The following is a 13997-nucleotide window of genomic DNA, read 5'->3' as shown; positions in this document are numbered from 1 at the left end:
CCTTCCACATCAGAGAATGAATGGAATCTATAGTAGATCTGGCTGCAATGGCTCTGGGTAGGAGCAGTGCCAACCTACTCTCCTTCAAACTAGTGGAATTCATTCCCTGGTAACATCATGAAGTTGATTCTCATGTCAAGTTTGGGAGAAAGAAAGAGTTGGGGAGATATTTGCCCTGTATGATACTACATTATGTAGGTGTTTCCACTGGAAACGTCAGCAGGGTTCAACACTGCCATTTTCAAACTTCTGCTCTATGCCTTTAGATGGAGAATAAGGTAGAGGTAGTTTGCTACTCAAAGTGGCTTCCTCAGTGGGTGATGTTGTCTAGGGACAAGAGCATGAGTCCTTCAGCACTACTGAGAAAAGGAAGGGATTTTGCATGAAAGCTCCAAGTTACATACCCCTAAAGATCTTGATTCATCCACATAAGTGGAAAGCTGTGCCTCTTTTCATCTTTAGATGAGATAATTAAATAACCTGCACACAATTGCTATTTTGACTATGATATCATCTGAATACAGTAAAAGTAATAAAAAAATCATAGAATCATAGAATTCTAGGGATGGAAGGGACCTTAGGAGGTCATCTAGTCCAGCCCCCTCCAGCCCCCCTTCACCCAAAGCAGTATCCCCCAATCTAATCTTACTTGTTTTTAATTCTTTTGATACCTACTATTGATAATGGGCCATTTCCATCTTGATGAATAGACCTTGTCAGCTCTGGCCCTCCCTTTTTCTGGGACTCCAGTCTTTAAATACCCCTCTGAAATCGCCCCCCCACCCATGCATCTGATGAAGCGGGTCTTTGCCCGCAAAAGCTTATGCTCCAAAATATCTGTTAGTCTATAAGGTGCCATCAGACTTCTTGTTGTTCTCGAAGCTACAAACTAACACGGCTACCTCTCTGATAACTCCAACTAAATCGTTCCAGCCATGATTACGTCAAGCATGGATTTTAAAACCTCTAGGGATGGAGGTGCCACCACCTCTCTTGGTAACAAATTCCAGTCCTTCACCACCCTCTTGCTGAAATAGTTTTTCCTAATATCCAACCTACACCTCTCCCTCTGTAGCTTCAAACCATTGCTCCTTTTTCTGTCATCTGCCACCATTAAGAACAGTCTCTCCCCATTCTCTTTAGAGTCCCCTTTCAGGAAGTTGAAGGCTGCTATCAAATCACCCTTCAGTTTTCTCTTCTGCAAACTAAACAAGCCCAGATCTCTCAGCCTCTCCTCTTAGGTCATGTGCTCCAGCCTCTTAATCATTTTTGTTTCCCTCTGCTGAACCTGCTTCAATGCATCCACATCCTTTTTAAACTGTGGAGCCCAGAACTGGACACAGTCCTCCAGATGTGGCCTCACCAGTGCTGAGTAGAGGGGAATAACAACTTCTCTAGATCTGCTGAAAATGCTCTTCCTAATGCACCCCACTATGCAGTTCATCTTCTTGGATATAAGGGCACATTGTTGACTCATATCCAGCCTCTCATTCACTGTAATCCCCAGGTCATTTTCTGCTGCAAATCTAATTCTGAGTGCAGATTTGCCACCTGAACTACTTAGCCAGTTTTACTTAGGAAGTTTATACTGTAAATAATTGGCAAGACTTCATGCTATACTTTCTTTAAACATATGCAATTGAGAGTTCACTAATCAAATGTATTTTAACAGCACCTGTACAAAAGAATCATACAAACAAGAAGAAATATGCTGAACCTTTTACAGCATTTTTTGACTCTACAGAAGATCAAAAGTTCTCACTGAGGGCCTGATCCTTCATACCTGAAATCTATCCATGCTTTGCTTTTGAGCTAAATGACTGCTATCAAAGGTCCCTAGCGTATAATAATATCTGACTGAGGAAGTAAAACTACATTACCACTATGGGCTGTCATCTCTTATTCCTTCCCATAGGCCCACTCCAACCTCAGAGGCAATCTTTCTATTGACTTTAGTAGTCTTTATATCAGGTCACTAGATCAGAGCCAATAAACTCAATGGGAATTTCGACTGAGCAAGAAACACAGAGGTTACTCAACTATGGGCAGTCTTAACATTCAAGCAAAAGTGAAGGCTACAGACTGACCACAGAAGGGTTATAGAATATTAAAAGAATTAAGCTCTGAGATCCAAGTAGTTCTTCATTATTTCTGCTCTATCCCCTATCCAAGTTTTTAACTCAAAAAATAAACGAAGTTGCCAACCATCTGATGTTTTTCGTAAAGCTCAGTCATGTGATTATGCTTTCCTTTAAATCAAAGCTGAGATTGTCAACTAAGTTTATAGTTCTCATGGTTGCAGAGGAAAAACTTGAAAATGAGTCCTAAATACAAACCTGAAGACATACAGTACCCAAAATATGTTTTAATGTCATGATTTTAATGCCAATCACATGATTTTTTGAGTCCTGACTCAACTTTCTGAACGTTTACAGGGCATCAATAGCACAGTTTAAACATAAGAAATCACATACATGTCTGTTATTATCATAAGGCCAAATTTAAAACTTGGCCTGTAATCACGCACACAAACCTCACATTTGGGATTGCAAATTGGATATTTGAAAATTGTTCACACGTGAATTAAGTGAACAAATACCCTTTGCACACACAAATACACAAATCTGGTTTGTGATACTTTAGAGGATGTCACTGAAAAATTGATCTATGTTTAACATGTTTACTATCACCTGTTGTGCAGTTAGTATAGGTGTATCTTAATGTGTGTAAGTAATGCAAAGCTGATAAAGGAAAACGCTCAGCACAATACTATTATAAAGGCAGAAAACATATTTACTATGAAGCAAATACAGTGGGCTATGACAAAAGAAAGCAAAGCCAAAAGTCTCAATTTAATCTTACTACTCCACTAATAAAAACTCAGGGCTGCACTTTAACAGGGGTTATACACCCCTGCAAGGCAGTAAGGGAGAGTAAGAATACCTTTTCCCTTGTTCCTTGAGCTTCTTAAGAAAAGATGGACACAAACTCACCAGAACAACTAAACGAGTACAGAGGCTGTTAGGATCTACTGCTGCTGGGATGGAATGGCAGCAAATTACTGCCCATCATAGATGGAAAAGGTACCCATGCAGTTACTTGAGTAAAACTGCAGCTGCTTTCATGTCTGGATACATGAGTACAATCAAGATGTGACATGTGTACTTTTACTCAAGTAGTTTTCCAGCGGAACAGTGGCAACTTATATTTACATGCATTCTCCTCCTTACCCCCAAAGGCAGCTGTAGTTTTACTCAAGTAACTTTTGTGGTACTTCTTCCACCTCTGCTGCCCACTATAGCACTGGGGAAGAAAAAAGGGAATAGTGCCTCTGAAGCGTAGCCCTTATATACTACACCACCAGGGAAATGCAATGGGTGGTGCAGCTTACACATCATTCCCTTTTCAGAGCTGTTCTTAAAGGTACAATTTAGTCCGCAAAATGGAAAAAAGTCCCTAAATTACACAGTTGCCTGCAAAATGCTGTTAAAATCTCATTTAACCAGTTTGCACATAGACATGGATGCTCCAAAAAATCTAAATAGATGATGATGCATATGCAATGCCTCTCCCGTAAACACATGCACATAGCTTTGACAATGAGAGTAATCACATTGATTTCACCGAGTCCACTCCTGTAAGTAGAATAAGCATATATACAATTGTGTTTATAGGACTGAGACATAAATTTAGTTACACTCTCAAATGGCTATACAAAAGGCATCCACCTGCTTCCTTGTCAGATTTAAAAATACCCTCCTACTCAAGACTGAAGTGTGAGTGCAGCAGCCCCATTTATTAGACTTTATTGTCAATTAGCCATTGCACTTACATATTTTGCAATATGATTGTTATATATTTTAAAACAATTTATCATTCATATTTTTGTTTCTGGTATCAGGCTCCTTATATCTGGAAATTTTGTCCATTATTTGATCGGAAAGACTGATCGTATATTTGTTTTTTAAAGACCTAGTTTACATATGTTCCTTCTGCGGTGTAGCCACAGTAACTGGCTTGTTTTTTATGCTTAGTAAAACACTATTGGATGTCCAGCATGAATTGTTTGAATACCAGAATGGACTACATTGCAATATTATATTATATTATTTTTGTTTTGTTTTACTCTAGAACTACCAAAGGCCTCTGTTTTAATCTCATCGGTACTTATCACAAGACTAAGCCACAGGTTATCTGAAGGCCAAAGTCTATTTTCTTTCTACCATGATTGTTGACTGTGCTGTCAGTTAAATTAAGAAATAAACAAAACATTTACGCTATTATAATAGTTAAGATAATCAGTAGGCTTCTATAATTAGAAACAAATGAGTTACATTGAAACACTTTGCTGTTAGTTGTTAGATTACATAGTTTTACACTGTTTTATTACATAGAATTATTTTTCTAACAACATGAATATTTATAATCACTCTGTATTAAATGTGGGGTCAATAACTGAAACCACAGAGCTCTTCAAGGACATCCACTACTACGAGACATTTTCCGTGTAATTTTTTTTTATTAATCCACAAGTTGTCAAATTGATCACCAAAGATGTAAGTAGAATACGAGCACCCTTCAGTATTTTGTCTCCATACGTCTGATGCCAAGAAAATGACCTAAAATGTCAAATATACTTAGAACAACTATAATCTGCTATACAACCTTTTCACCATGTTTGTGACGAAATTTTACCATACAAATCCATCATTTGCATGAAATACACAGGAAAAAGATACCTGTAGTTTTATTTCTAAACAAATTCCACCACAACAAAGGACTGTATCGTGGCTCCTAAGCAATATAAATTCTACCCATTTTTAAATATTTAATTTATATTTTCCATGTAAAAATGAACAATATGCACAAGCTTAAAAACCTGGGCTAGAAATAAAGTTCAGCAAAAAAACTTGGCCATTCATCACTGCAAAAAAACTACCCATTTTTCTTTTGCAAATTATATATTGTTAATAATTGTGGACTTGGGAAAAAAAGGAAATTTAAGAAAGGGTATATATATATATATATTATATATATATAATATATATATATTTGTATATAGTGTACACGTAGTTTAACTCAATATAGGCATATTACTACTACTACTTGGAGACGTGCCAAGATAAAAAAATCAGTCGTGTAGCACGTCAAAGACTAACAAAATAATTTATTAGGTGATGAGCTTATGTGGGACAGACCCACTTCTTCAGATCTGGAAATAGTGCTGAAAATGAACATTTCATGCAAAATGTTCATTTTCAGCACTATTTCCAGATCTGAAGAAGTGGGTCTGTCCCACATAAGCTCATCACCTAATAAATTATTTTGTTAGTCTTTGACGTGCTACATGACTGATTTTTTGTTTTGTAAAGATACAGACTAACACGGCTACCCCTCCTTGACTATGTTCCAAGATGGTTTACATCAAACTGTCCACTGGTGACATTTTGTCCTCCTCCTTGAATAACTTCCACATTTCTGATATGAGTTAATGAAAAATACTAACCCCTTAGCCAGTAAACACATAAAATAATAAAAGCTTTGCTGGTTAACAACAAATCTAATTTGTTTCATTTAACTAATGACATATGGAATGCTCAGCAAGGCATATGGTACTAATTAAACTCTGTACAAGTCCCCCAGATATTCAATATAGCCAAGAGGTATCCAAGGACTGCTTCCCATCAATGTACATTATCTATGTATTGATTTGATGTTTTGAATGCACAAAAGCCCTGGGAACTACCAGTGTTTAATGATGTGGGAACTGCACTTCTGTTCTTATCTATCTGAAAGCTGCAATTGCCGAGAAAAAAATTCAGACAGAGACTTAATAAACAGGCAAATTATTAACTAACTATGATGGGTTTTAATGTCATTCATATATTATCCTTTGGTTTTAAAACTATTTTTAATATCTGCTTTGACATTTCATTACATTTTTATCTTTGAGTATTACAAATAGCAAAAAGGTAAAGATATCATCATCCAATATTAATAGAAATGCTAAATATCATACTTCTGTACATTTGGATTACATGTAAAACTCAGCTGAAATATAGGATGTTTAATGCTAACGCTTATTGTTTTTAAAAGTCTCAACACATTGTTTAGATGCATAGAGAGAAATCTTTGTACTGTTCTAACATTAAATATTGGTTAGGTTTTGAGAGTTCCCTTTCATTTAAAAAAATTTCTGTTACTTCTTTTCACTCAAACTTTTCAGCTTCTCCTAGCATGCTTGTGGTCAATCAACACATTAGTTCAAGGAAATGAGATCTATATTTGTGCTGCTTCACAATTATTACTTTTGATTGCACGTTACAGTGAATTTCAAAAGCCAGTAACTACGTTTATGATCGTGTCTTAAGCAGAAAAAAAATGAATTGAATTTTATGAGCTAAAGTGAGAATAGTATATGACCTTTTATTAACCAGAATACTGTAATGCAAGAGAATAGAGACTAACTATTTTAACATCCAACATCAAGATATCAATTCTACTGAGAGACTTGCAGAGTATAAGAAAAACAGTGTACATTCAGAAAGGTGATAATAAGTCATTTTCCTGTATGTCTGATGTAAGTTTGAGACTGACAAAGAATGACAGTACTTTTTAAAAGGAGTTTTGAATTGTACCTCTTGTTAAATTCCATCAACTAAAACCTACTTCTCAAAAACTCCAGTTGTTAAAAATATGTTCTATTTTTAACATTGCTTATTTCACATCAATCTCTCTAAATTCAGCGTGGCTTTAACTCATTTAAAACTTTGTGGGTTACACTTAATGCTGTAATTTTACATACTGAATAAACTGAGATAAAAATAGGTCTACATGCTGCTTAGCACTTTGTTACATACTAATTTAACTGTCAAGCATCAGGGCTTTTCCATATGTACAAATTTATGATTTAAGAGGAAATTGTGAACAGTACACTCATTTTATACCTGCTATATATTTGAAAACATCAACTGGAATCTTTCAAGACAAACTGCATGCACCCTCTTTTTACAGTACATTTAAAATAAAACAGTATTAGCGTGGAAATTTAAGGTTCACTGCTCTGGACACAAAGCACCAATGAAATGGAAAGAAAATAATATTTAAGGTAGCCAATTCCCTCTATGTAAAACAAGTCTGCATTTTGCCTGCACTTCTGAGATAAACAATATTTCTATTTATGGAATGAGACAAAACAGGTATCTATTGTTTTCTCACCATGAGATTGCAAATACAAGTGCACCTAAAAATGCACACTTTTCTTTGAAGTAATTGGAGTTTGAAATATGGTGCATAATAAAGTCTTCTCACGTAAAGGTGTTCCTCTTTCCTCCTGTATTACAGATTGCACCAGACATATTGAAAATCTATGTATTGGAGATATACATAATATGCCAGCTAAAACCAAAAACCCGAATTAAGAAAAACACAGAATGTAAGAAAAACAGCTTTTTTTAACCTTGAGGAAAAAAAAATCTTCTAACATACCTGTTAAACACGCCGATAGACTCCAAGCTCCTGTTTTTTCTTCTCCAATATAACAAATTAACACTGCTATTCTAACCCTGCCTTTCTAAATTTACATTCCATGCATTCCACATAAATAAGAACATACAAATACAGCTCCTTTCAGCTTCACCAGTCTGCCATCAAAACCTGCAGAGAAATTTTCATTGATAAAAAAAGGAGAATGGAAGGAAAGCCGACCAACCTTCACAATGTACGTCACACCAGGTCCCAGGATCTTCTCATTTGAGTGCAGCCACCCTCGGGAGGGTTTATTGACAAAGCTGCTACTTTGATTCCAGTCTTCACCTCCCAGGTGCATTTCCTCTGACCGTGTTCTTTTCCCTGTACTCATCTTACTCATGTCCGGCTGCGAACACGGAGTGGCTGAGACAAGGTTACATATGTTGTCTGAAGTCCCTGCTGCTGAGCTAGAAGCACTCGAGCTTCCCTGTAATTTGGAGACAGCAAGGTCCTTCACTGCAGAGGAGAGATTTTTAATGCCCAAAAGGCTGCCTGTGTTGGAGAGTTTCAAGTGGGACACCTTATGGATGAGGGTACAAAAGGTGGTGGGTCCATCTTCTTGATCTTTGTGGAGAACTTCAGGCGAGACCAGGTATGAAGGTGCTGTTGAGGTCGTAGCAATTGCTGAGACTTTGCTATTCATGGACAAATTATGAATAAGATCATCAACTGATGTCACTGAATCATTCCTGAAGCGGTTATACTTGGTACGCTGAAGCATGCCCTTCTATCTGGTTTCCTGCATATGTTCTGGCAAATCTGATGCCAATACAGGAGATGCCTGTGCTAACATAACAGGCGATTCATAATAAGGAGGACAGAGAGTAAATTTTGGTTTAAAAAGAATAAAGAGGATAAGGAATCGCAAAAAAATATATATATATATGGTTCCACGTTAAGGTTCAGTGAAGTAATAGTTTTCTATGACAGAGATCCCAGTCCTGCTTAGAGCTGCCAAGTCGCTCACAGCAAAAGCATGACTCACACAAATGAGAAGGACCCTTTTCAACAAAAGGCTCAGTGAGCACTGCAAATCACTTCCTGTAGCAAAAAAAAAAAAAAAATCCACCCACTTACAGCACACTAGCACCAATCAATTCTCAAATTTCCTTTTCCTGTCTTCTCAAACAGATAGCTCCTTCCAATCTTTAATTTTTTCCCCTTTTGTTACCAAACACAGATATTTCTAAATATGTGTACTTTTTTTAAAAAAATACTCCACTCTATTCGTCTGTTAGAAATGTTCTTCATATCACATATTTGTCAATCTGTTAAAAAGTCAGTTAGACATCAGATATTATAACAACACTTAAACATACAGAAAAAAACAGAGTTCGTATGTACTGAAAGCTTTCAGAAAACCTTAATATATAACAGCATTCAAAACACTGGGTGGACATACTACACTCAAGAATACACTCGTTTTCTCTCACAAAAGCAACTTAACAGCCTTAACAAATGCCTCTGTGCCAATACCGTTTTCTCACAAAAAGTGTTACATCAGTTTTTGTATAGGAACAAATCCTTCTGCCGTATTATTCAAGAGCAAGCTATATATTCTTTGTTTTTCAATGTAGAGATACATGAAGTACCCATGTTTGAAGAAAACTATTTTTCTGATGCACAACAGCAGGCTTAAGAAATATGCCTTCCTTCACTTTAAAGCAAAAAACTGTGAAATGGTTCTTCAGTAGAGTTGAATATTTAACTTAGCTCTGAAAAATTAAGGCATATCAGAGGAGTATTCAAAAGTCCTTATAACAGCATACTAATGCCCTTCCATAAAGAATATAAAATGCACTAGCTCCTGCGAAGCATAAATGCCAATCAAAAATGCCTGTGAGGAATAGGAGAACAGGTAGAAATACTGAAATTTGCATCTATTTTCTCTTTTGTTGGAAAAAACAAAATGTCCAATGAAAGCACAGCATAATAAAATTACAATGCAGATTATGAACCATATGGCTCTTTTTTGTCTTTTTCCCTGCTTTGCAAATTATGGATATTGGACATTATACTTCACTGCAAGACAGCGAATTCAGACAAAAGAAGTTTAATGGTGCTAGCTCTCTTAAAAAGACTGAGTCTATAACTGATTTTTGAAGAAATTATTTTGAGTCATTCCCTCCCTTTACTCATGAGTAAGGCAACAGTACATGAAGTACAATCACATTAAAACAGCATTAATACAGGTATCTAATTAGTATAATTTATGACACATTAAGTTAAGTCAGCACCTCTTATCCCAGCAGTAACGAATAATGGAAATGTCCTATTCAAGGTAAAAACAGATTTCTAGTGATCTACGGAATAGCCTTTCATCAGCACACTGCAAACCTGCTCCAGTATCCACACAGCATTCATTTTTTTCTCCATCCTGCTAGCATAGCAACAGCAAATATACACATCATAGATTATTTCTACTGCTTTCTAACGCACAGAAAACCCTGCCACTCCCAAATGGTTCTCGTCATTAGAAGCAGATCAAAAGAAAACCTGCAAAATGTGAATGAAATTCTGTGTATGTGAATGAAAGGACTGGCTAGCATACCAACATTTCTGTGAATGAAGCAAGGCCTTGCAGCCTCTGCCAGGCAATCCCTTGGGTGCTAACCATCCCAGCCAATAAGAAACAGCTTGGATGACTCATTCAACAAAGGCTTGCTAAATAGTGGAAGATTCCATTTCAAACACAGGCGGGATCTTTCATACAGCATCCTGAGGGAAAAAATCTGCTTATAATGATTTAAAAATGACTAGCACAAATGTTCTGAAGGTATTTCACAACTAAATGCAAGGGATATTTATTAGGAAGAAGGTTAGCGCAAAACTGTTCTCTTCAGTGTGTATTTCACCCCAAGACATCCACTCATGTGGTTCTTTTACATCAAGGACAGCATCCTGAATGTGCACATTTTGTTTGATTTTTGATTGTACACAAATGTACATGGGCAGATTCCAGTTCTTCATAGGTTTGCCTTCAGAGATTCTCTGGGTTTTGTTAGTTCTTTTTTAAAAAGGAGCTAAATATTTAATTCTTTAACAAACTGGGTATTTTAAAACAGTATCATCTGTAGTCCAATAAAAGGGAGCGAGGCAGAGATAGGGGCAGGGAGTGAGAGCTTACAGACCTTTAATGCAGTGATCACAGAACCTTTTCTGGGACTGACCTAGAGCATATTGAAATGCTAACAAAGCAACTAACCAAGGCCTAGCTTTTTTACAACCTGGTCCTGGGTGCTGCAGAGAGTTGCTGAGCGCTGAACATTTGTAACTTTCACCATCAACAATCATGGGCTTAGCGCCCATTGGTGTCTGATGCCTCCCTCATAATTTCTTTCCATCTTCCCTTGTCCAGGGCGGAGTGGCTTAGTTTCTGTAGACTAGCTTCACACCAATCTAGTACCTCAGTGTAGCCTGTTCAGGCTCCCAGAAGGGCTCCTCCCCCACCCGGACAATGAGTGGCCATTGTGCCCCACTGCCACGAATAACAAACAACCCCCAAGTCACCAGTTCGGGGGGGTTCTCACCTTGCCTCAGGTGGGTGAGAGGCAACAGTTGAAAGCCTCCGGCCTTACTTCAGGCAGGTGTTGGGGAAAATTAGCTCAAGTCAGGGCAGCACACCAACACTCCCAATGTGCCCAGGCCCTAGCTCAGGGCGGTGCAGCAAACCACCAGTCAACCAGCCCAAGCCCTAGCTCAGGGTGGGGCAACACACACAGTTCAGCTGGGGACATTAGCTCAAGTCTTAGAAGGCCCAGACCCCTGCTCAGGGAGGGCAACAAACCAACAGTCTCACGGTGGCCCAGGTCCTAGTTCAGTGCAGGGCAGCAAACAAACACAAAGGAGCCCAAGCCCTGGTTCAAGGCGGGGCTGGCCGAGACCCTGGTTCAAGGCAGGCCAACACAACAGTCTCGCAGCGGCCCAGGCCCTAACTGAGGCACAGACACTCTGCCTGTGCTGGCAAAGATGGGGGGAGACTGCCACCCAGCAAGTGGGTCACAGGGGCTATGTGGGCCCATCCGCTCCACCACATCCCAGCCCAGGGGTCCTGGTCGCAGCAGCACGGTCTGCTGTGCGGGTCAGCGGGGAATCCAGACCACAACACGCTGATCCACAGACTTTTAATGAGAGAAACTGTTCGCAGTAGTGATAGACAGCAGAACAAGGGGTAATGGTCTGACGTTACAGAAGGAGATGAGTAGGTTGGATATTAGGAAAAATTACTTCACCAAGATGGTGATGGAGCACTGGAATGCATTGCCAAGGGAGGTGGTGGAATCTCCATCCCTAGAGGTTTTTAAGTCCCTGCTTGACATAGTCATGGCTGGGATGACTTAGTTGGGGCTGATCCTGCTTGGGGCAGGGGGCTGGACTCGCTGACCTCTTGAGGTCCCTTCCAACTCTGTGATTCTATAATTCTATGATTCTATAACATCTAGTAGATGAGCAAGCAGGATTCAGGAAATGTTCAGTGGGATACAGCAGATATTGGCACTAAGATTGATAGCAGAGAAAGCCTGATGAAAGAGCAAGAACATCTACAATTGCTTCATCAGTTTTGCAGAAGGCATTTGGCAGTATAGATCAGAAAGTGACTTGAGCGGTGTTGGAGTCATTCAGAGTAGACGGCAGACTGATCCGGTTGTTGAAGGATATCAGTGACAATGCCAAGGCAGCGGTGAGAACATGAGGGGAGTTAGGAAGCTGGTTTAGAATGAGTAGCGGTACGAGACAAGGAGTTCCGATATCACTGAGTATCTTCATCATGCACCTACAGAAAGCAATGGACAAGATCAAGGAAGAGGTGGAAGGGATATCTGTGCATAGGATGAGCATATTGAATCTTATGAACAAGCAGAAAAAGTGGGGAACAGACAGAGAGATACATCTGGCTGTGGGCTCTTCAGGAACCAAAGAACCCCTGTGTCAGCTAGGATAAATTACAGACCTGCCCCTTCCACATACTAACAGCGCAACTGAATGGTAACTTATTGTATCAAAACAAAAAAGCAGCCAAGTAATGTATTGGTGAGTGTCATGCAAGATGCATTACACTTGGTATCTCTGCATACTCTAAGGTATCAATTGGCTTCTTATTTGCATTTGAATCTGTTTCTAAATCGCCCTCCTAGTTTCCAGAACAGCAATGGGTTTCCTCTAATGTGAATCATACCCAATTCAGAGGTGACACCTATTGGGTTGGGAGATGTTGGAGTAGGGTGACAGATTTGCTGCTTGGCTTATACTGAGCATGCTCAGTAACACTACTGAAGCTAGCTGGCCTCCCTCTGTTCCACCCCCTGCACTATCAATAAGCACAGTCACCCCACCTGATGAATAACTTGAGTGCCTATAAAAATCAGGATTCCTGATATTTTTGACTGAATGATTCTCACTTGGGGTAAGAATGAAAAAACACTTCACAAAGAGTGAATGCTTGTGCAAAAGCCACACAGAAGGAAAGGTTCTTACTGAGAAATAACAATATATAGAATTAAAAGGACTCTGCAAAAAATATTGATATGTTCATTTGACCCCAAAATCAAACTGGGAAACTTTCTCCACTAAAATTACACTCATTACCCCTTAATTCTGCCATCTCCTTAGGCAAAATGTTCTACATCTTCCTTACAGAATCACACACCTACAGCCCCAGCCACCTCTTTGCATGTTTGACTTTCCCCTCAAACCCTACCCACATTGTATTCCCTCCTCCCTTTCTGCAAAGGATCCTGATGATTTAATCTAGAAAAAAATAATAAAATCCAATATAACTGCCACCCTCACTTTTCCCCCTCCTATTTTCTTAGTACATGCCCTTCCTTCTACCCTTTCACTGACTGAGAATTCCTATCGAGTATTTGTTTCCTAGAGCCCTGGGTGGATACAAAATTTTTATCTGCATCCACATCCATATCTGGAAAAATGAGCAGCAGATACCTGTGGATATCTGTGGATATGCAGGGTTCTGCAGATGACCCCATCCCTTTTCATCATCTGAGCTCTCCTACCTCTTGCTGTCACCCAGTTTCTTACTTTTCTCCTCAATCTCTTGTGATATTGGGAACTATTTCTGAAAATAGTTTAGCTTCTCAGACAGGAAGTCTGCGGGAGTGCATTACAAAAGCCTGCATTCTGCAATGCAGAGGCAGTTGGGAAACTGCATCAAACAATACAGAGGTTCTCTTTTAAGCACCTTGATCACCATGTGATTACTAAACACCACATGCTATTAAGAGTAAACAGGATTTAAAGAAAAAAAACCTAAAGTGAAAGAAGGAAGCATGTAAAAGCTTCAGAGTTGAAACTCTCCAGCAATAAAATAAACATAACTGGAAGAGATTTAAAACAGCGCTTCATTGCAAATAATGCAAATGATGGGTGCCAACATAAAGACAGATGGTTAAACAATTTTCATTTAACTCAGGCAGAGGAAGCTTCATTATAAAGATATGAGGAGTACC

The 13997-nt window shown here is 38.8% G+C and overlaps 1 protein-coding gene across 1 annotated transcript in view; it reads right to left on the bottom strand.

Moving 5' to 3' along the window:
- The window catches only part of SHC3 (SHC adaptor protein 3), a 117626-nt gene extending 109232 nt beyond the window's left edge, over positions 1-8394 (bottom strand). The window contains exon 1 of the mRNA XM_074994157.1: positions 7712-8394. Within this exon, the coding sequence (XP_074850258.1) occupies positions 7712-8251 (540 nt within the window). The 5' untranslated portion in view covers positions 8252-8394. The remainder of the gene's footprint in view (positions 1-7711) is intronic.
- Positions 8395-13997: the final 5603 nt, after the last annotated feature.

The sequence above is a fragment of the Carettochelys insculpta genome, chromosome 5, assembly GCF_033958435.1.
Source record: "Carettochelys insculpta isolate YL-2023 chromosome 5, ASM3395843v1, whole genome shotgun sequence".
NCBI lineage: Eukaryota > Metazoa > Chordata > Testudines > Carettochelyidae > Carettochelys > Carettochelys insculpta.
Note: the sequence above shows the minus strand (reverse complement) of the source record. Positions and strands in the feature narration are given on the sequence as shown.